The 23,853-nt window shown below is 43.9% G+C and overlaps 1 protein-coding gene across 1 annotated transcript in view; it reads left to right on the top strand.

Annotated features, from left to right (window-relative positions):
• Positions 1–21,029, top strand: part of SERPINI2 (serpin family I member 2) — a 36,906-nt gene extending 15,877 nt beyond the window's left edge. Inside the window, exons 4-9 of the mRNA XM_066621542.1 lie at positions 3,481–3,675; positions 11,790–11,982; positions 14,642–14,739; positions 15,601–15,687; positions 19,973–20,062; positions 20,986–21,029. Of these exons, the coding sequence (XP_066477639.1) occupies positions 3,481–3,675; positions 11,790–11,982; positions 14,642–14,739; positions 15,601–15,687; positions 19,973–20,062; positions 20,986–21,029 (707 nt within the window). The remainder of the gene's footprint in view (positions 1–3,480; positions 3,676–11,789; positions 11,983–14,641; positions 14,740–15,600; positions 15,688–19,972; positions 20,063–20,985) is intronic.
• Positions 21,030–23,853: the final 2,824 nt, after the last annotated feature.

Here is a 23,853-nt window from a genome sequence, read left to right as displayed (position 1 = left end):
TTGCCCTTGGCCTGCTGGGATCTGGGGTCAAGAAGATGGCATGCATCCTTGCATCAGCCTCCCATGCTCACAAGGAGGTGCAAACATGCCTTATGGCACATTTGTGACACTCCTGGGCTGACATAAAGGACTTATACCACATCATTAGGATTGCGCTCTTTGTCATTATGCAAACTTCAATGACCGTGGCAGCCGCTTAGCGCCCCAGAATGCCTTGCAGCAGCCGGTAATACTCAGGATGCCTGCAGTGCCACAGCTGGTTCCTATCGCAACCCACCAAAAATCAGGTAGGTTGCAACCCACAGTTAGGGACCTGTAGCTCCATCATGAGACCACCATTTTCTATGCAGTTAGTCATTGATTGACATGTCATTGTGCGGTGCATACCTGTATACTACTTTTCAACAGACTAGTTCACAATGTGGTTAACATAGAAATTAATCAATAAATGGTTCCCTGTCACCAAAGGGATCACAGTCTTAAAAAAAAATAAAATACAGAAGAGATACCAGCAACAGCCACTGGAAAAGACCATGCTGGAATGAAGAGGAACAGTTGCTCTCTCCTGCTAAATATATGAGGACACCACTTTAAAAGGTGGCTTGTTGCCTAGTTTTTAGGGGTAGCAGGGAACCAATATCATTTAATTCTGAGAATACAGATGAGTTCATCCCACACTCTTGCATTTCTTTATTTATTTTCCCAGTTGCTGGTTCCTGTTGCAGATTTATTGCTATGTTTTCCAAACTACCCCCACAATTTTAGTGCAATGCTTTCAGGCATAAAATGGCAGTAGCGCCGTTGTCCTGCATGCAGTAGAGGAGTGATCATTGATATTGTTGGTATGTCCCCAGTCCTCTCTCCCCTGTTGGTGCCATCACTTTTCAAAATGATGGAACTTGCTCCATCTAGAGCAAGGGCGGGCAAACAGTTTGGCAGGAGGGCCGCATTATCTCTCCGACACTGTGTTGGGGGCCAAGGGGAAAAAGAATTAATTTACATTTCAAATTTGAATCAATTTACATAAATGAATACATTAGAAACGGAACTTATAAGAATGAATGAATTTTACTGAGCTTATTTATAATGCACATGAGAACTATATAATACAGGCATGTAGAACCACATGAGAACTATGAACTGTTTGCCACACACCTCTTGCACAGTGAAAACATACAGTCTAAACCAGAAACTGATGGAGAAATAGGTTGTTCAGAGGCCATTGTGGGCTCCAACAGTCTCTGACGGCTCAGAAGCTCATTGGCAGCTGGGGGCTCCCTGTGGGCTGAATTTGGAGTCCCCAAGGGCCATAAATGACCTTCGGGCTGGGGTTTGCCCACCCCTGATCTAGAGAGGGTCTGGAGAAGCCTGGTGAAACTGCCAAAGTTTTGTCAATTTGCACTGGGCTTTGCACATGAATATATGAAGTTTTCTTACTATGAAGCAATTGGTTCATTCAGATGAGTATTGACTACACTGACCAGTAGCAGCTGTCTGGGATTTTAAACAGTGCCATCCCCCTTCCAGATCTGGAGGTGCCAGGGATTGGACCAGCACTTCCTTCATGCAAAACACTTCTTGCTTATAGGAGGGGGCTTGTCTATTTCATTATTTTTCCTCCCAAAGGAAAATATATTGTGTGCTGCACAACTGCAGGATACACTTGACATTTTGAATTAAAAAACAGTCTCCTTCCTTGGAGCACAATAGTAGTGATGGGAAGAGATGTGGCAGATGCTACTGGGGCTGGAGAAGTTTTCCTTCCCATCAAAAGGGCTGACTTTCCCTTTGCATAGGCAGTAGTTAATGGAAATGGTGTGGGGTCTAAATAATGAGCAATGGCCATCAAACAGAGTTAGTGCTACTATATTAGCCCAAAAGACAATTGCTTTGCTGTTGTCTTAAAGCACCCGAGGATAGATGCACCTATCGATTTTTTTTGTCTCTTGTGTACTTGTTAAAAAACAAAGCCTCTGTCCATAAAATGTCACCACCTTAGATGTTCAGCCTACCTACCCACCCCCATGCATTTTAAAGAACATCAAGGTTCTTTGTCCCTTTTGCCACTGGAAACAATCGTTCCGTAACAACTTCTTTGAAGGAGAATGAAAACAAATGTTTAACCTGTCAAAAACCAATGCTCTGTTTCCCACATTTACTGTAAATCTTTACTAATAGGTATTAGATAAAAGAGTTCATTGTTGTTGGGCTAAGCATGTCAATACACACACCACCATTTCGATGACAAGTTGGCAAGAGCATCAGGTCATGTGATGTTACCCCAGAGAAACAACAGAGAGTCTGCTGAAAGGTCAATGACACGTAACTGGCTTCCAGCCATCCACATTGGTGCAATTAGTCTGTGGAATAAGTTGAAGTTTCACCTCAGTGTTGCATAACCCAGATCTCAGAATTAAGTGGCTTGCCTTTCTGAATTCTCCTCAGCCTGCACCAGAGCTGGATGCTTTGCTATGGCCTCTCTGGGAGCTTGGCCAAAGCCTAATAAACCTGTTAGCATATGAAGCTGCCTTCAGCTGCCTCAGTCTGCTGGTCAATCTGGCTAAGCAGGAGTTCTCAAACTTCCACCTGCCATGACCCACCTGCTCTGTAGTGGCAGCCAGGCCCTGCCACCCACCTCCTTCTCCAGCGCCTGGCCTCCACAGACCTCAGAAGGCCTTTGCAGACCTCTGAAAGCAACCAGAGGTTACTTTCACAAACCCAGAAGTAAACTGGAAGTGACTTTCCAGCTACTTCCGGAAACTTGCATAGTGGAGGGCCAGTGCGGCCTCCAATTACATCCAGAAGGTTCCAATTTGGAGGCCACAGGACAAAATGGGAGGAGGGCAACCCAGGACCCACCAGACATTGGGTCACAACCCACAGTTTGAGAAACCCTGGGCTACACTGACTAGCAGCAGCTCTCCAGATTTTCATACAGGTCTTTTTCTCAGCCCTACCTGGAGGTGCCAAGGATCAAACCTGGAACCCGGACGCATTCTACAAGAAGGTTTTGGGCCCCTCCCTTCATATTACAGAGCATATGTAGTTGAGCATGGAATCCAGCAGCCCTACATCTCCTCCCTGTCTGCCCCTAGATTATTTTGCCCTAAAAGAGCGTATGGTAAGATGTCATCACATTTCCCCACCCTTATAAGTGGCAACCAATCACATGGAGGGCAGGCAAATATACTCTCAATGACATCATGTAGTGATAACATGTTTTGGAGGAGATGCAAGTCTGCTTTTAGCTGCAGCCAAGCATATTCTGTAATGCCTGGTTTTGGCATGACGGAGGATTTGAACCTTGCTCTTCTAGAGCTGTATCTAACCCTCTAGCAGCTGCCTTAGAAATGGCTTTTAGGATGGTGCTTCTATGCAGTCAGGATCAGATAGTGCTTATTTTTAACTGTAGCCTCATCCTTTCCAAATGCATCTTGGCCAATTGAGAAGGCAACTGAACAAATATCTCTGTTTGTGCAGGCAAAATAAGAAACCTTGTTGCAAGTGATGACCTTGGTCCCCTGACTAGACTTTTTCTGGTGAACGCTCTTTACTTCAAGGGGAACTGGAAACAGATGTTCCAAGCTGAGAGGACCCATTTGACGGAGTTCACGAAGAGTGATGGTTCAGCAACCAAAATACCAATGATGAACCTTCAGCTCACAACAAAGTTTGGTAAATTCCAAAATTCCTTCCTGTTAGTGTGCACACATTCATATGTGAGTGGTCAAGTCTAAGAGCAGATGTCAGGTTGGTATTTTAAAAGCCTTGCAAGATACAAAATGATGCCAATGACACTTTACCCTAGACTTTAGAGCAGGTGTGTTTACTGAAGAGCATAAGTGGCACATAACTTGTCTTCATATGCTTGCCTAAAGCAAGAATTTTTCACCATTGTGTATTTTCCTAAAGAAGCTTTCCAAGTGAGTGAGTGAGTGAGTGTTGGGGGGGGCGAATGTTGAACAGACATTTGGCTGCCAAGGGAAGGGTTAAACAGAACCCCATTCCCCCAGCCTAGTCCTCTGCTCAACCTGAAGTCAGTCATAGTTGCTATTCAGATAAAAGAAAGTCCTTCGGAAAGCCAGCAATAGTTATGCATTTTTCTGCCCTTAGGGTGAAACTAGTTCTGACATGGGAACTCTGTATTTGGTAGATCTATTTTTCTTTCTCAAAAAGCCCACAGGGCTCAACAGGGGGTGGGGTGAAGGAGGAGTTGTAGATTGGGGTTAGGACATGGAGAAGATGGTTGTAATCTTTCCCTCCTTGCCACGGCCAAGCCTCAAATTCATAATTTTAAGGAGCTACAAAAGCAACAGAACATAAAGTCTTCAAAAGTTGAACAAACGGAGAGAGGACAGCCAAGATGATGCTCACGCAGAGCATCATGAGACCAGGACATGCCCTGCCTAAATACTTTCTAAAATGGTGGCAACTCCCACTATTTTAATGGCAAAGATAGGGACAGTGAGTGATTTACATGGGACATGTGCCAGGCTGGAGCATGAGTTGAGAAATGAGCAGAACTTTTCAACTTATACCCCAACCTGCAGTTGACTCTTACCAGATCATTTCCCCTGTGCATTATCATCCCTGCCTGAGGGCTTCATCTAGCTTTACCCAGTCATACCAGAAAGCATTCTTCAGATCCCTGGGTTTTAAACTTCCTGTTACCCAGTGCTCACATTTTCACATACAATGGTGTCACTAGGGGGATGCAGGGGGTGTGGACCACATGAGGAGACACCATGGGGGGTGACACCAAATGCTCCAGAGCCCTGGTCTGCCTGCCCAGTAGACCTGACCACCCCATTGAACTTTTCCTCCATGAACCCAGGTCTACCTGTCTTTGGAGCCCAGTTCTACTGGGCTTCCCAAGTCAGAGCTGAAGTGCACCTACCTGGTAGACCTGGCCTCCTGGTAGGCCCTGTCTGTCTTTTGCTCTCTGTGAGGTCAATTCTACCTGATAGGAGAATGGGAGTTGGTCAACTGGGCAGATTGGGTACACTCAGAGCTCCAGGGGCGGGCGTGGTTCATGGGGGTGACACGGGCAAGTATTGGATATTTTCTGTGATGAGTAACATTTTGAATCCTTTGTAATTTCTTTCTTAGTTTTAGTTTACAGTTTTTAATCCTGTGATGGCAGAGTACTCCCCATCACTTCACTTGACAAGATATTTAAGCCTGTTCTAGATATTTATTTTTGGTTATTTAGATAAAACGGATATTTCATCAAATGCTAATTGCTTAATAGAAGAAGCAGCAAAACACACCAATCGCGCCTTCATCAAGTAGTAAGGTGGCATCAATGACATTCCAATTAAATAATAGGCTCTGGTACATGACAAATAATTTTCAAGGTCTCAGCTTGTCATTTCCCTCGTCCACTTCCCTCATTTGAATAAGAGCTCTTATATTATTCATATGCAGCGAATTGAAAACATTTCTTTTTTTAATTCTCGTTGAAGGCCAATGAATAGATTTCCGTTTATAGGCTAGTTCAGCCTTAGCTTGTAAAGTGCACAGGCTTATTAAAAAACATGCTCTGGAGATACATGCATTGTGCATATTCATGTGCCCCCAAACATTCATGTCCATGGATCTTGCAGCTTTTGGTCATGTTACTGAGGCTCCAATCCTATCAATGCTTACCTGGGAGTAAGCCCTATTGACTAAAATGAGACTAAGGGCCCAATCCTATCCAAGTTTCCGGTTCCAGTGTAGCCACAATGCAGCCCCATGGTAAGGGAACACATGTTCCCATACCTTAAGAAGGTCCCAGTTACTGCCCCTCCACCACAGGATGCAGCACACACCCCACTGGCACAACTGCACCAGCAGTAGAAAATTGGATAGGATTGGGCCCTAAGAGCCCAATCCTATGCATTTAAATGCAGTAGACATCCTATGCATGTCTATGCAGAAGTAAGTTCTATTATAGTCTTTTTCTTTCTAAAACCTTTATTGGCATATCATTCTACCGTAGTCAATTGAGCTTACTCCTAGGTACATGTGGATAGGATTGCAGCCTTAGTTCAGAATTGACTTGTAAAGGATTGGGCTCAGACTGTCACCCTAAGAATAAAAGGGGAACACAAAGTGACTCAGAGTCACACGAAGTAAGGACCCACTCCTATCTAACTTTCCCACACAGTTGCAGCCACAAGGTAAGGGAATAAATGTTCCCCACCTTGACACTTCATAGGTGCAGAGGTCAGCTTCCATGTGATCAGAGCCTAAGATCACATCCTTCTGAGAAATTAGCATAAAGAGTGGTAACTTCCATTTGTTTGTCTTTCTCTTAACTAAAGTTTAAGCTTTTTCTGCCCAGTGATGCGTATACGCAACAGGGATCAAGTGTGTACACCTGTGGGCTGGGCAGAAATGGGTTTTAACTTTCTATCCCTATTGGGCAGTTTGTCAGTCCTCACCTTAACCGGATAAAAGCCCTTTCTGATCAGCCAGCTTACAACAAGTGTTTTCTATTCATTCATGGGATATTAGTTAGAAAGAATTCTCCTTTTTAGAGAAAGGTGAATGGTATGCAGGTGACTAGTTCTCTTTTCAGAGAGGAGGGGAACTCCAGGAACTCAGTGGGAAGAAGGCAGATCCTTTTCTTCTTCCTGTGAGGCTTCTTTAACTTTGAAAGGAAAAGGTGTGCCAGCAGCCATTTTTCTTTTTAAGATGGCTTGTGACTTTGAAACTTTCTTTCCAGCTGAGAACTGAGGCCTCCTAGCACTAAGGGACCCCAGAGGCCAGGCAGAATTTTTCTGCATTCATTTTTCTTTTCTAACCTTTTCAAGCTTGTAAGAACATAAGAACATAAGAACAGCCCCACTGGATCAGGCCATAGGCCCATCTAGTCCCACTTCCTGTATCTCACAGCGGCCCACCAAATGCCCCAGGGAGCACACCAGATAACAAGAGACCTCATCCTGGTGCCCTCCCTTGCATCTGGCATTCTGACATAACCCATAACGCAATCAGGAGGTTGCGCATACACATCATGGCTTGTACCCCATAATGGATTTTTCCTCCAGAAACTTGTCCAAACCCTTTTAAAGGCGTCTAGGCAAGGAGTTCCACAGACTGACCACACGCTGAGTAAAGAAATATTTTCTTTTGTCTGTCCTAACCCACCCAACACTCAATTTTAGTGGATGTCCCCTGGTTCTGGTATTATGTGAGAGTGTAAAGAGCATCTCCCTATCCACTCTGTCCATCCCCTGCATAATTTTGTATGTCTCAATCATGTCCCCCCTCAGGCGTCTCTTTTCTAGGCTGAAGGCCCAAACGCCGTAGCCTTTTCTCATAAGGAAGGTGCCCCAGCCCCGTAATCCTCTTAGTTGCTCTCTTTTGCACCTTTTCCATTTCCACTATGTCTTTTTTGAGATGTGGCGACCAGAACTAGACACAATACTCCAGGTGTGGCCTTACCATAGATTTGTACAACAGCATTATAATACTAGCCATTTTGTTCTCAATACCCTTCCTAATGATCCCAAGCATAGAATTGGCCTTCTTCACTGCCGCCGCACATTGGGTCGACACTTTCATTGACCTGTCCACCACCACCCCAAGATCTCTCTCCTGATCTGTCACAGACAGCTCAGAACCCATCAGCCTATATCTAAAGTTTTGATTTTTTGCCCCAATGTGCATGACTACACTTACTGACATTGAAGCGCATCTGCCATTTTGCTGCCCATTCTGCCAGTCTGGAGAGATCCTTCTGGAGCTCCTCACAATCACTTCTGGTCTTCACCACTCGGAAAAGTTTGGTGTCGTCTGCAAACTTAGCCACTTCACTGCTCAACCCTGTCTCCAGGTCATTTATGAAGAGGTTGAAAAGCACCGGTCCCAGGACAGATCCTTGGGGCACACCGCTTTTCACTTTACTCCATTGTGAAAATTGCCCATTGACACCCACTCTCTGCTTCCTGGCCTCCAACCAGTTCTCAATCCATGAGAGGACCTGTCCTCTAATTCCATGACTGTGGAGTTTTTTCAGTAGCCTTTGGTGAGGGACCGTGTCAAACGCCTTCTGAAAGTCCAGATATATAATGTCCACGGGTTCTCCCGCATCCACATGCCTGTTGACCTTTTCAAAGAATTCTATAAGGTTCGTGAGGCAAGACTTACCCTTACAGAAGCCATGCTGACTCTCCCTCAGCAAGGCCTGTTCGTCTATGTGTTTTGAGATGTAAACTTGGATAGCCTGTTAATGAATGTTATGATTTTACTTTTTTTTTTATTACAAGCAGACTGTGCTTGGAAAGTACTTTTGCACTCAGGCTCTATTTACCTGTGCGAACCGCTGGTTCTCGTTGCCATGTTTTCACCATATCTAAAAGAAAGTGACTCACTTTCAAGTGTTGGTGACAGCCCACATGTATATGTTGGCAACCTTCAGACTCGAAAGACTATGGTATCGCGCTCTGAAAGGTGGTTCTGGAACAGCGTCTAGTATGGCTGAAAAGGACAATTCGGGAGTGACAATCCCTTCCACACTGGGAGCAAGTGCAGTCTGTCCCTCGTCTGTCTCCCTGGCTATGGGCCTTCCTTCTTTGCCTCTTTGCTTCAACTGTTGGCCAAGTGTCTCTTCAAACTGGGAAAGGCCATGCTGCACAGCCTGCCTCCAAGTGGGACGCTCAGAGGCCAGGGTTTCCCACTTGTTGAGGTCCACTCCTAAGGCCTTCAGATCCCTCTTGCAGATGTCCTTGTATCGCAGCTGTGGTCTACCTGTAGGCGCTTTCCTTGCACAAGTTCTTATTTATATACCACCTTTCCTTTTCCTCAGAGTGCTCTTTGGATATTGCTAAGTTTACATAGGCAGGCTTCCTAGACCCAATAAGGGTCTTTACAATGTTGTTCTATGTATATAGAAACCTTCAAACTTCAGATGTTATCCTTCTGTGGCCATCATTTTCAACCACTGTGCCATTGCACATTGGTGTGCCGCGAGTGGTCCACAGGTGTGCCACAGGCATTTGAGGGAAGGTCATTTATTAGTAGGGCTGATGGGTGATGTAAGTCTCCACTGGCAGCTTGGTGTGCCTTGTCAATTGTCAAAAGAGTGATGGCACGCCTTGACAATTTTAATGCCTTGTCAGTGTGCCGTGAGATGCTGTTCTATGGTGTAACCAGTGTTTTCTTAGCTGCAGGAACATGCCAAGCTTTTCACAGGCAAGCCACACAAATCACACCAGCAGGTGGTTGTCCAGCTGTTTCCTTCTCAATATTCCAAAACTCTCCCACTGCAGTGTTCAACTCCCTGCCACAGAGGGTCACAACAGCTTATCACTGATTTTTTTTCTTCTGGTCTCTCCTGTAGACACATCCCAAGCTATGCCTGCTTAGCTTCCAAGAGTCATCAGATAGTTCTTCCCCCAGACTATACCGTCTGCTATTGGGAACCCACCCATCTGCTCTTTTGCATGTTTTTTATTTTTTACCAAGCCTGCATTTAAATGGATGAGTGGTAGCAGTTGTTTGTGACTACATAGAGCGTAGGGGTGTTTTGCAGAGTCTTGACATCTTCCTTGTTACCCCAAAGTCTCCACAAGGCACTTGAAATGTAACATAAAAACAGCCCCACTGGATCAGGCCATAGGCCCATCTAGTCCAGCTTCCTGTATCTCACAGCGGCCCACCAAATGCCCCAGGGAGCACACCAGATAACAAAAGACCTGCATCCTGGTACCCTCCCTTGCATCTGGCATTCAGGAGGTTGCACATACACATCATGGCTTGTAACCCATAATGGTTTTTTCCTCCAGAAACTTGTCCAATCCCCTTTTAAAGGCATCCAGGCCAGATGCCGTCACCACATCCTGTGGCAAGGAGTTCCACAGACCAACCACACGCTGAGTAAAGAAATATTTTCTTTTGTCTGTCCTAACTCTCCCAACACTCAATTTTAGTGGATGTCCCCTGGTCCTGGTGTTATGTGAGAGTGTAAAGAGCATCTCTCTATCCACTTTATCTTTCCCATGCATAATTTTGTATGTCTTAATCATGTCCCCCCCTTAGGCGTCTCCTTTCTAGTCTGAAGAGGCCCAAACGCCGTAGCCTTTCCTCATAAGGAAGGTGCCCTAATAAATGTCAGTATTTGCAGAAATAGGTTGGAAGACAGTGCAGTTGCATTGGAAATAGTGAGAAGTTTTCCATTTATCACATTCTGGTCAGCTATCTAATTGCTATATATCTTCCACACAAGAAGTTTCTGTGCAAATTTAGTTCCATATACAGCCCACGCTGAAATATATGCATTCATTTTCAAAGCGTGTAGGTGACCTTTCTACTCTACAAGGAGTTGCCAGAGTGACTCACTGTTTCATGAAAAATGGTTGAGCATTGATTAAAACAAACAGCACAACAGGATTCACTGTGAGCAGAAACTAGCAAACAATGGCCAAACAACATAAGCCGTGATGAGTATGTGCAACCTCCTCCTGGTTATAGAAGTAGGCCACCTCAGAATGCAAGGGAAGGCACCAGGATGCAGGTGTCTTGTGTACTTTCTGAGACATCTGTTGGGCCACTGTGAGATGCAGGAAGCTGGACAAGATGGGCTTTTGGCCTGATCCAGCGGGGCTTATGTTCTTAAATTCAGCCATGCTGGCATCCTTCAGTCTCTGAAGACTATGGTATCGTGCTCTGAATAGTGGTTCTGGAACAGAGTGTCCTCTCCAGTCCTCTTGAAGCCTGGGTAAAGTAGATATGGAGGACAGACTGTTTCCCATGCAGCAAATCCCCCCTCTCTGTGTCGCTGAAATGGTCCAATGGAAAGGCAGAAGCCAATACGGTTGGTTCCAGTGGCATCGCAGGAGTTGTCAGAACATGACTGTGTTCAGCCACAAACTGCCTCAAGGACTCTGGCTCTGGATTTTGCCTCTAGGTTGACTCCTGAAGCCTTTTCCATAACTAGATGTAGCCACAAGGCAGTCGAGGTTTGTGATCAGAGTTTTCCTTCTCTCAGATGAGCTGCCTTCCCAGGCTAATGAATCCCATCTACCCGGTGGCTGTTTAGTTGCCTCTTATGACAAGTACAGCCAAACAGAGGGCCTATTCTTATCCCCCAGCCCCCAGGGGTAAATTCAGCCAAAAGTGCAGCCAAGTACCGTAACTCATAATTAAAGGAAAGCTGAACACAAAAAAAATGCACTGCTTCCTGAAAAATGGGCAGCACAGGAGCCAGCTGGGCTTCATGGAGGACAGTATTCCACAGCTGCAGGTCACTACCAAAAAGTCACTATCCACATCCCCTCTAGCCTCACTTCAGCAGGCAGTGAGATGTGGAGCACATTCTCAGGTGATGACTGCTATTTGCATGCAGACTGATGTGGGAGAAGGTGGTCCTTCAGGTTCCTAAGCATCAAGCCATAAGGGATGTGTGGTGATTTGTGGATGACTGTAGGCAGGCTGTCCCTAGCAAGAAGGTGGCCTCCACTGCTGAAAAGTGTAATGTGGCACAGAAGCTACTTGGCCTTCCGGAGATAGGGCTGGATCTAATAGCTCACTAAGCTGCAAATTAAAGCACAAGCCTATGCTTGTCTACTCAAAAGTAAGTTTCATTGTCTTCACTGGGGGTTATTCTCAAGAATGTGTACATGGGATTGCAGCCTCTCCATTAGGGGGAGAGAAACTCCAGCTCAAATTGCTTCTTTCTTCTGCCCCCCCCCCAAATCATTTGAATATCTTCTGTTCATCTCATTTATTGTCTGTTGCATTGACATCTATGTTACAGTTACCCAAAAAAGATATTTCTACAGCCTGCCCTTTGTTTTTAGGCCACTATTCTGATCGTGATGTCAGTTACCAGGTTTTGGAGCTGCCCTACAAAGGGCAGGAATTCAGCCTACTTCTAATCCTTCCTGGAGAAGATACAGCTATAGAAGAGGTTGAAAAACTCATTACCGCAGAGCTGATTAAAGACTGGTTTGCTGGGATGGAAGAGGATGAGGTAGAAATCAGCCTTCCAAGGTGTGTAATGAACTCGGTGGTGTCCTGTGCTTTCTCATTATCCCTCTTGATCTTAAATCCAGATTGTGGTAGAGTTTGGGAATTAAGACACTGAAAAGGCTGAACAGATTTACTGACCTGGGAACTTTGCACTTATTTAAACTCATGGCAGTTTATGCTTTCTAATTTCTCCAGTGAGTGTGAGTGAGATTAGACTCTGTATTAGAGCTGCCAAGGAGAAAATTATTGTGCTGAGGGACAGTGAGAAGCTGTGGGTATGGGAAGAGCCACCTTGGTCTCACAAAATGAAAAACGTGCTGCAATTATTCCTGTTTACCAGGGAAAGTCTCTGTATTCTGGTATCTATTGTCCCTTGTTTGTATTTTGAAGAGAATTTGGAGTGACGTTTGCAAAATGTAAGTGCAGATTGCGAAAAGTGGCTATGCACTCTTCACACTTTCCATACTTTTTGTCCAAATCTCTAAAAGTAAAGTGTTAGTAGTGTGTGAGTTCTGTATTACCTCTTTAAGGCTGCAATCCTATACGCGCTTTCCTGGGAGCAAGCCCCACTGGGCACAATGGGACTTACTTCTGAGTAGACATGCACAGGATTGTGCTCTAAGAGCTAAGCACAGAAGGCCTCGGGATGAAACCTGCCATGTGGGAAAACTGGGGGAACAGTTTCAGTTTTGCAGTGTTAGCTTGTGTCAGTCATTGGTTAGTATGATCTTCTCAGGGATCCGAACAGTCCAGAAACTAGAGACAGTCTTCAGATGAGCTGAGTTTGGTGTTTTTTATAAACACCAATTTTTTATGTATAACTTAAGATTTTATTTCAAGGCAGTTGTGTGCAGTAAATAATTGCCCTTATAGGAGAAATCTAATGTGCAATCCTGTCCCAAGTACAATTAGTGTGAGTGTGCACACATGCATTTTGACTCCAGTGCACATATTCACTAAAGTGCATTCACTCAGACACAAAAATGTTAATTTCTTGTTTCTTTTCTGTCCGCACAATCCAGAAAGCCAGTGCTGCTGTGTGTTGCAGCTAGTCAAAAATATATACAATCAGATCCATTGTAAGATTGAACATCCTAGTGTAGAACAAATGGAAAGCAGATGAAAACAGGACCGTCAGCAGTGTTTAAAGTGCAGGAGGTGGGGAGGACAGGCAGTGATCCTTTGTGTGAAAATATAAATGTTGCAACACATGTGTGGCTCTGTTTTCATCTGTGAAATGTTGGGGAATCAATTCATCTTTTAAAAAGTGGGAAGCAGGGAAGTAGGAGCACATTTGTCAGACTCAGATCCAGGGTCAAGGAGCAGAAGAAAAGAAAAGAAAATGTTTCTTTGCCCAGTATTTAGTGTGGCATATCCTTGCCACAGGATGTGGTGATCCTGTGCTCCCCGGGGCATTTGGTGGGCCGCTGTGAGATACAGGAAGCTGGACTAGTTGGGTCTATGGCCTGATCCAGTGGGGCTGTTCTTATGTTCTTATGTTCTTATGTGATGGCATCTGGTATAGATGCCTTTAAAAGGAGATTGGACAGATTTTTGGTGGAAAAATCCATCAAAGGTTACAAGCCTTGATGGGTATGTGCAACCTTCTCATTTTAGAAGTAGACTACCTCAGAATGTCACATGCAACCAGGCTGCAGGTCTCTGTTGTCTTGTGTGCTCCCTTGGTGAGCCACTGTGAGATACAAGAAGCTGGACTAGATGGGCCTTTGGCCTGATCCAGAGGGGCTCTTCTTATGTTCAGGCTAATACCATCCATATGCGCATGCTATCAAACAAGCAAATAATACAAGATTAGGTCCAACCCAAATAAGAAGCAGAAAACCCAACTGTTGGTTTATTATAACTGTTAATATTGTCTAACCACTCTTATTACAGGCAAGACAATTTATTATTTCAAATCAGACACAATGCACCCAGTGAATTGACAAACCATGGCTGTCACAGCCATCACATAACATCACCGAAGGAAAGCAATCTGTCCAATATAATAAATCTGCTTTGCATAATTGAAACTGCCAAAATTGAACTTCATTAAAATGCAATAAATCTTCATAAACACACCTTTGTATTTTCCCCAAGAATAAACATATTGGTTCTTATCTCTCTTTTTAATTAAAAATAAGAATAAAATAAAACCTTATCAACGATACTGGCTATCTGATCCTTTGTGTATCAGACACAGAGTAATTAGCTGCCACTATACCTGTAATAGTTAATCAAACTTTTTGATCCAACCCTTTGATATATTTTTTAATCCAACCCCAAATAGAAGCAGAAAAACAAAAAGTTGGTAAATAACAATTAATTTTGTGTGTTTCATAGCTTTTAAGTCCTTGGTCGGTAACTAGTTTTGCCAGAGGTGACCTTGATGGAGGTCTCATGCTTCCCTTTCTCAATGACCTTTCACCAAATCCCATTGTCTTCAGATATTGTTAAGGAGTCACAGGTTCTCACACAGTTACTTTTTGCAAGACTGATGACATGGAACAGCAAATCTCTCATATGAAGTTATGAACCAGCCATGTATTTAAATTTTCTGTTTGAAATGTGGGCCTAACAGTGCTTACCTCTGACTGGATCATGTCCATAGGATAGTCTATCCTTTTTATCCTGACACTGTCTTGGGGAAACCCATGATCTATATCTTCAATTCCTACAGGTTTAAAATCGAGCAGACAGTGGACTTGAAAGAAATTCTCCAGCCTCTCAATGTAACTGAGATATTTAATAATGGATGTGACCTTTCTGGAATAACAGGTGCTTTGATTTATGATGCTGATATTGCTTTTGTGAAAGTTTTATCTCTGTTTTTGGTCCTTATGGTCTGCTATAAAAACATACTTTTTAACTAGGTGCATTTCAGCATTTGCCCAAGGACGAAGGGAAAAAACCCCCACACCCTGTTTCTTTTTAAATATATGAAAAGGAGTGCAAGAGTACTGCTTTCTAATTCTTTCTCTGGTCTGAAGTTCGGACGTGAGCATTCAGAATGAAACTGCTACCAAAATTCAAATAACATACAGTGATAAACTATCACTATGTGGGCTAAACGATCACTATGTGTGCTATAGTTGAAAAAGCTATCACGATAGTTTTGGGCTGGTTGTTTTTCTTCAACCTAACTTAATCTGTTGGGTGGTTGTTGCAAGGATCAGATGGTGGAAGAAGAACCACCATATTCTGCCAGTGTGAGCTTGCTGGAAGAAGTACAGGTGCATACTGTAAAAACAGTCTTATGCAAATATGCTGTAGCTGAAGGTTTTGTACTCTACAGTCCACTCCATTGGGTGCATGAATAATGAGGCCAGTTGATGATGTGAACTGTAACCCATAAAAGCTTGGGCTATAATACATTTGCTGGTTTTTAAGGTGCTACAAGACTTTTGGTTGTTTTTTGGTGTTGCTGAATTGCCCTGTGGGGATTTGGTTAAGGTTGGGACATAACTCTACTAACCATTGTGATGAAGGAAAAAAGAACTAAGGAGATCTTTGCTTTGAGCAATCTATTTTTGCATGGGGAGTCTTATAAGAAAAAATCAAGCTGAGCATGGCAGTTTTGCCATGTACCGATTACTGTTTACTTCTCAGAATAACTAACTCACTAAAATTTTCTTCTAGAGTCTGCTGATGTACATGTTTCAAAAGCTATTCAAAAAGTTGGCATGGAGATAAATGAAGATGGCAGTGAAGCTGCAGCATCAGCTGGTAGGGACATGAAAGAATGCTTATTCAGTCTATCCAGATAAGAACTGATCATGCTGATCCATTCCATTTTTTGAGCATGATGGGAGCAGAACTTTAGGTGCAAATGCATCATCAGGGTGCGTGTATGCACAAGTCCCTTGTAACTGTTTCATTTTCCTGGGGCAAAATGAAACGGTCACGAAGTTGGAGAGAGGTTGGCCTCAGTGCAAAAGGAGAAAGCTTGCCCCATGATGTGTTTAGTATGAGCAACAGGCCTTCTTTTGAGATGTTCATTAAGAGTATTTCTCTAGCCCTCCAGTTCCCCTTGGTCAACTAATAAGTCAGGCAGAACACATTTGCCCCAAAGTACAAAGTTCTAAAAGTCAAGACCCAGAGGAGCCATTTGTTGATGACTTCAATAATTAATGACTCCATACCCATCCAGACACAGCAGAATACATTTAGTGCGCTTCTCAGCAGTCTGGAGCAATGGAAAATATGTAGCCTGAATTTCTATGATCTTAAGACTGCAATCGTGTGTCACTCACTGCAAAGTCAGACCCTCTTACTTACAGTTGTAAGTCTGGCTTACTTATGAGCAAGGCCACCTTGGAGCTTGCTGTTACCCCTTGAAGAAGCTGTCCAATGGGAAGCTCTATTGCAGAAGCCTCACTGAAATCAATGAGAAGTTTATGAGATGTAGTACAGTGCACCGTCCATCCAGTTCAACGTATTGTTTCCTACAGTGGCCAATGAGGTGCTTCTAGGAAGCTCATAAGCAGGAAATGGGTAACTCTTTGTTCTCTAGGAGCTAGTAAAAAGTGTTGCATCCCCTCTGAGCTTGGAGGTTCCATTTAGCATTCACACATTCAAATCACCAGTCAGAGGCATCTCTAGGGTTTGTGCCACCTGGTGTGAGTTCATTGTGTCACCCACATGATGGATGTCCTCCCATACCAGACCATACAGAATAAATTACAATATCATATGCACAGCCTTAATGCCATGGCATCCCTAGGGTTGGTGTAACTCCCATTAACTTGATTTATTTTAGTACAGTACAGGTCACCCAACAAATGAGCAACCAACCAAAAACCAATGGCCAACTTGATGACACTCACACAACTGAATAAGAGTTTTAGTATTAACTCTGATACATGGAAATGACAGCTGACTCATAATAACATTGGTTCCTTTCCTCATTGGCTCTCAAAACAATCTGTCAGTTTTGAGTTTAAAAAATCCACTTTTTTTTACATAGGGCAGTTGTGTTTTCTTTTTCTGATTAATTGGCCATAAATTATGATTATGGCAATGTGATTATGGCCATTAATTGACCATAAACACTGGTATAGTACAGATAATTCAACATGGTTTGTTTCATTACATTCTGGATGAAATTACCTTTCCACTGACATATAAAGTGATGGTATCATTCAAAAATACAAATTTTCAAAAAGGTTTCCTTGAGTGGTTTCCACTCGTTTCCTCAGCCCCCTGAGGGTGACACGCAGTGCAATCCACACACCCTAGTGACACCACTGTCACCAGTTAATGCTCTAGCTACCAGGTGATGAACATCCACATGTAGACCAGCTTTGTGCTACGAGGCCAGAAGTACTAGTAAACTGCAGCGGAATCAGGAGGAGTGTGTGGAGAAGATGCTTATGACCAGTCCCTCTTCAGGCAGCACATTTCATCTCAAAGGGACCAGTAGGTACAGTTAAAAGGGTTGAATTGTGCTTTGGTGTAGAGCATTTAATAGGCCTACTTTGCTGACCATTTTGTATTGCATCTTTTCACCATGAGTGGTACTTGTAGAAGTATAATTTGCAAAATCCCATTACATATTATTTACCTGTTCTACTTAGCAAAGGAACTAATAGGAAACCAAGCATAAGCTGATTTTATTTTAATGGCGCAACCTACTAGTGTACTTTTTTTTAAGCAAATGTACTTTCAGATTTAAACCACAGTTCTCAAGCACATTCCCCAGTTTATGTGGCCCATTTTTAAACTTTCAGTTTGACAAATGCCTGCAGGGAGAGTAATAACTATAGTTAAAAGTGAATATAGTCGCAAATATGCCCTTCAAAACGAGTTTCAAAATGGAGAGCCACATCTTGATATTTCAAACTTCTTCAGTTCAATGCATCTCTAGCAGGTTATTATCCTTGATAGCTTTTGCTAAATCCCTAAAGAAAATACCATATTATAAAACAACGGTATGGTGTATGAGAACTGTCTAGTAATGGCTCTATTGCCTTTTGATGATTTGTAACTAAAGTGGGGGGAAAAGACTGTTGTAACTCATTTTCTACTTGCTAAGAGCTCGTTCAGAGGAACTGTAGATGATGTGTGAAAGTGAAAAGCATTTAACAGGATTTAACATCTATTTCTCTTCTGCATCATATTGGATACTGAATGGATGGCATATGGCGGCTTGATCTATTACAGGAAACCGTCTTTGTTAATAAAAAGTGTAAAGAGTGTTGCTAATCTGTGACAAATTCAGTTACCTTATTACACAGCCACCCTTTGGCAATGAAACTGATGTATAGCTTCCTGCAACTGAATGAAGCAGAATCTGAAATATTTTCTGTTCGTGGAGTTTCCCATTATGGGGTGGACAAAGATTTTGCAAATCATTTCAGTCACTTCCATAATGCAGCTTCGTCCACCTTGCTGTTCTTTATGACACCCACAGCCCAAACTTCACCTCTCCGCCCAATGGTGGCGGGGCTCCTCTGACAGCACTCTACCGCAGACAGTGCTTGTCGCAAAAGGTACTTTGATAGCATGTGAGTCAGCATGGAGGCTTCAAATAGGTGAGGTTGTTTAACAACGGAGTCACTTAACGACGGGGATTGGAGAACTCATCCCAGCCCTTAAGCAACGTTCACCTGTATAGTTTATTCAGTCTCTACTAGAGTTCTCACCTTGAAAAACATTCCTTATCTAACCAACAAGAGACCTCTTCAGACATTTAGAAGGATGAAGCCTGCTGTCCTCCCTCCCAACATGTAGTCATTGAACATGTGAAAGAGATGTCTGAAAAGGGCTAAGTGCTACATCTCTGTGGATTCCCCAGGGCTCTCTTATCTTTTCTGGACAGCTCACAGTTTAGGAAATGTAACTTCTTTCAGAAGTGATCCTTATCTATAAAGCAGACAGCCCTGGCTCTGTAAAATTCTATGGGACACATAAAAATTCACAGCTCTTCATAAAATGCTCCTTTGTTTCATAAGTCCAAGGCAAAACTGCACATCTTTTCTCTCAAGCCCTCCTATCCTTGATCACTCTCCAAATTCATGACAGACAACAACATCATCCACTTTTTGGTTGCTGTGATTCCTTGGGCTCTGGCCATTTTTCCACCTTGAATACTGAAGTCTCTCTCTCTCTCTCTCTCTCTCTCTCTCTCTCTCTCTCTCTCTCTCTCTCTCTGGCCTTCTATTGTCACATCTCAGTCCTGTCATTACTATCCAGAACTCTGTTGTCCAATTCAGGGCCCAATCCTAACTAAATCCCTCACCACTGATGCAGCTGTGCCAAAGAGTGCAAGTTGTACCCTATGAAAGGGCAGTCATGGGGTCTCCTCAAGATAAGGATGAGGTCTCCTTGTTCCCTTATTATGGGGCGAGCTTCCACTGCCCCAATAGGTCTCTTTGGATCTGCAACAGCTCTTTTGCTGCTGCAAGCACAAGGAGAGCAAGGGAGAGGGAAGAGGACAGGGTCAGAACTGATTCCCCTGTTTCTCTCCCACCCTGCCCCATTCTGCCGAACGCCAGCTGCTCTGTGCCTCTGCTGCTGGCTTACCTTCACTGCCAGAGGTAGAAGACAGTTGACCTCTGATATAACTTGCAGCAGTGGCCAAGAACAGATTTAAAAAATATATATATATATAACCCCCTCCCAGTGAAACTTCCAAGCCTCAAGTTTAAGCTTGGCTGTATTTCCAATTGTAGAGGAAAGCACATACTTAACTCCCATTGAAATAAATGGGATTTAAAAGTACTTAATTTTGGCTGGATTTGTAACTATGCTGTTTATTGCTACTCATATGTCTTGCTTTATGGGATTTTTGAGGCACACTTCACTTAAAGTGCTTTTTTCCTGTCACTTGAGATGAGCTGAGATGTTTTGAAGACTACAGCCCAACATGAATGCTGCATTAGCTTGAATTTTAGCGTGAAAAGACGATTGGCAGTTATAAGCTTTGCTAAGGAGAAAACTTAGAGGGGAGAAAGTTATCCTTGACAATGTTGCTTGCTGTGATGATGATCTAAAAATCCATCTCTTGCAGGAATGCATGTGGCAGCCATCATGAGCATGTCACGGAACCAGTTTGTAGCTAACCGACCATTCCTGTTTATCTTGAAACACAATCCTACAGGTGAGTGGAGAAACCATATATTTGTTGAGGGGATGCAGAATGCAACAAAACCTTCATGTTGGCAACCTTCAGTCTCGAAAGACTATGGTATCGCACTCTGAAAGGTGGTTCTGGAACAGCGTCCAGTGTGGCTGAAAAGGCCGATTTGGGAGTGACAATCCCTTCCACACCGGGAGCAAGTGCAGTCTGTCCCTGGTCTGTCTCCCTGGCTATGGGCCTTCCTTCTTTGCCTCTTAGCCTCAGACTGTTGGCCAAGTGTCTCTTCAAACTGGGAAAGGCCATGCTGCACAACCTGCCTCCAAGCGGGCTGCTCAGAGGCCAGGGTTTCCCACTTGTTGAGGTCCACTCCTAAGGCCTTCAGATCCCTTTTGCAGATGTCCTTGTATCGCAGCTGTGGTCTACCTGTAGGGCACTTTCCTTGCACGAGTTCTCCATAGAGGAGATCCTTTGGGATCTGGCCATCATCCATTCTCATGACACGACCGAGCCAACGCAGGCGTCTCTGTTTAACAATAAGTTAACTTTGCATTGGTCTGAAACCATCTCCTCTAACTTTATTGAAGGGAAAATTGGCAATGAGGGTGCAAAAGTCTAAGGAGTTAGAGAGAGGGTGGCCAAGATGGATGGGGAGAGACATGCAATGTTGCAGGAGAACTAAGGGGACATATGTAATTTCTTGAGTTGATGCTTAGGCTTGCAGGGAGGGTCTGTAGTTCAATGGTAGCATACATTATGTGCATTGGTTCAGTCTTGACTATCTCAAGGGAACATGTGGCCGGTGATGGGACAGACCTTTGCTGGAGAGCTACTGCCAGAGGTAGAGTTGCTACGGGGGGGGGGGGGGAGAGTGGCAGCATGGTAAATATTGCAAGTGCTGCAATGCATCATGTAAGCAAAGCAGCACATCTCACTTGCCATTGCAGCCATCAAGGCCATCTCTGTCCAGAATGACTTCAATGGCAAGTGAGAGGTATCGCTCACACAGCACATTGTGTTGACTGCAATACTTACCGTGCTGCCCTCTGTAGCTGTGCTACTGACTGCCAGATAGAGTAGATGTATTGGGCTAAATGGGCCAAGGGCCCACCACTATAGTGTAGTAGCTCCACATGTTCATATATATTCACCCTCAGTTCATGCTGTGTGACACTTCAAGCCCAAGGATGCCCTCTGGCAGAACTGTCTTTCCCATGAGGCCGACGGAAATTCTCAATAATAGAGGAAACAGATAAAATGGAATCCATGATGGTACTCTAAGCAGACCCTGCTGCCATTGGTATGTTATCCATAGGAGAAAATAGGGAAGAAAATCCTTTTTTATTGACTCTATAACGTTTAACAACCAGTACTTAGTGGAGGAAAAAAAAATCTGCATTACTGTTTTATGATAGCTGCTAAAATCAAACTGTCTAAACTAACCTGCTGTTTTAAATTGAGGATTAGGATGAGTGGCAGCTCATTTTCGGGAAATAATAGTGGCTGCAATAAAGAAGGGGAAATTACTGTTATTTTTAGCAATTACACAATCAGTATTTTTGTTACGGCAACTTCCACGGAATTTACTGATAGTTTGTCATAATGTTAGACAAGCTTTATCAAGGCTCTTGATAATCTTAACACAACGGAACTAGAGCCTTGGGAATTCAGGTGGCTTCTGTATCCTAATCTGACTTGGCAGTGTATTTTGGCACCTAATATGGAAAACTGAAATTTATTTAGAGCTCCTGCCTGCCAAAATGCCAAGGTTTTTAAGTACGTGTGTTCGTGTCTGCCAGAATTCAGCTGGGTTCAGGGATAAACAGCAAAGCACAGGTCAGGTTTCTGTGCAAGTGGACAGAGCTCTGGGAGAGGGCAGAGGCATGTGCATAGCTAGGTCCAGTAAAAGTCTCCAAAGGTGGCAGTCTAGGCAGGGAAAGGGGATCAATTATGACACCACAGCCCATGTTGCTCACACTGAGGAACCGAGTCTGAAGCAATAGCCATTTATATAGGGCCATTGAGAAATGTTGGCCTAGTGTTTTCACTGCAGCCACCTCTGCAGGGCCCTCAACACAGAGCAGGCAGCATTTCACCCAATTCAATATAGTTCAATGGCTCAGGACCTGTATAAACTACTGCTTCAGACTCGGTTCCACAGTGTGTGCAACTCATTTTACATAGCTACATAGGTTTAGATGATGGTGGTTGGCAACCTTCAGTCTCAAAAGACTATGGTATAAACCTACAGCACCCAGTATTCCCAGGTGGTCTCCCATCCAAGTACTAACCAGGCCTGACCCAGCTTAGCTTCCGAGATCAGGCATGTGCAGGGTAACAGTTGCTGATATGTCCATAGCTACATAGATTAGCTACATAGGTTTGGAGAATATGCCGAAGCCAGTCCCAACCACATGATATCAGGGATATGAGTGTGTAATAAGCCCAATCCTATCCCCCCCCCCCCCACTGATGTACTTGCACTAACAAGATGCTAACTGTATCTAGGAGGGGGAGCAGATCTGGAGGTTTTGGAGGGGAAAGGGGAATTATACCCCCTTACTCCCCCACCAGGCAGAGGCTGATGCAAGGGTTGTCACTGTTTTTTCACCTGCTTTTAACAATACCTTGACATATAGAAATCGGGCAGTTGGAGCTCTGCTTACCATTTATCTTATTTTCATGCCAAGATAAGTTTCACTTACGTTCACCAGTCATCAGGTATTATATTTTCCCATTTGATATTTTGTCAATAGTTGGGTGTCAGATATTTTAATGAAGAGACCAGTTTTTTGTGCTGGATCATTGTTGTTTTAATTCTCGCGCACATACACACAACACCACAAACCAGTTCTCTTCCAACCCAACCCCTTGTATTCATCGAATTCTTCAAGATTCTCCCCTCTGACTAATCAAAATCCACCATTCCTTGTTCTAAAAGACCTGGGCAATACCTGGAGAACGAAAAGGTCTTCGCCTGGCCCCAAAACAGCAGACCTAGCACCTGGTGAGCCTGTGTAGGGATAATATTCTGGAAACCACCACAAAGAAAGCTCTGCTTGCTTCTCTTTGAATGGGGTAGGGTCTTGAAACAAGGCTTCCAAAGCTGATGTTAATGCCCAGGCAGGGTCACGCAGGAGGAAGTGGTCCTTGAGATAACCTGGTCTAGAAATTCATGTGAGAGTATCTAGAACTTACAGTGCAATCCTATGTATGTTAACTCAGAAGTAAGCACCATTGTGTTCAATGGGGCTTGCTCCCAGATAAGTGTGCATAGAATTTCAGCCTTAGAGCCCAATCCTAGTGGGACTGAGCTCCAGTGCCGGTGCTGGGTGTCGTAAATGTGCCATAAAACACGTTTATGGCACCCTCTGTGTAGGAAGCACCAGTGCTGGCTCAGCGCCAGTTGGCACTGGTCCCAGAGCTGGACAGATGCTGCCCGGAGCAAGGGAAGAGCTCTGGATGGCAGTAAGGACTTTTGGGGTGGGGAAGGCATTCTGGGGTGGGGGGAGGAACCAAGGCAGGAGAAGGGTGGGACTGACAGAGCAAAGCCCAACACAAAGACTTGAGAAGCCTGGGGTTTTCTTTGGAGGAAGGGGATGAAATTTGAGTGGTGCTGCTGCACTAGGCATTTAAGCACCGCTGCACCCGGCAGTGCCACTAGGGATAGGTTTGGGCTGTTAATCTCTCAAGTGGGGGTGGATACACATAAATGCATGCTCTGCAACTTTAAACTTTAAAGCGCCATGCAGTGAATAGCCTACCATTTCACATATACTGCCAATAGTGGGCTATATGAACATGGGGATGTTACA

The sequence above is a fragment of the Tiliqua scincoides genome, chromosome 3 (assembly GCF_035046505.1).
Source record: "Tiliqua scincoides isolate rTilSci1 chromosome 3, rTilSci1.hap2, whole genome shotgun sequence".
NCBI lineage: Eukaryota > Metazoa > Chordata > Lepidosauria > Squamata > Scincidae > Tiliqua > Tiliqua scincoides.
Note: the sequence above shows the minus strand (reverse complement) of the source record. Positions and strands in the feature narration are given on the sequence as shown.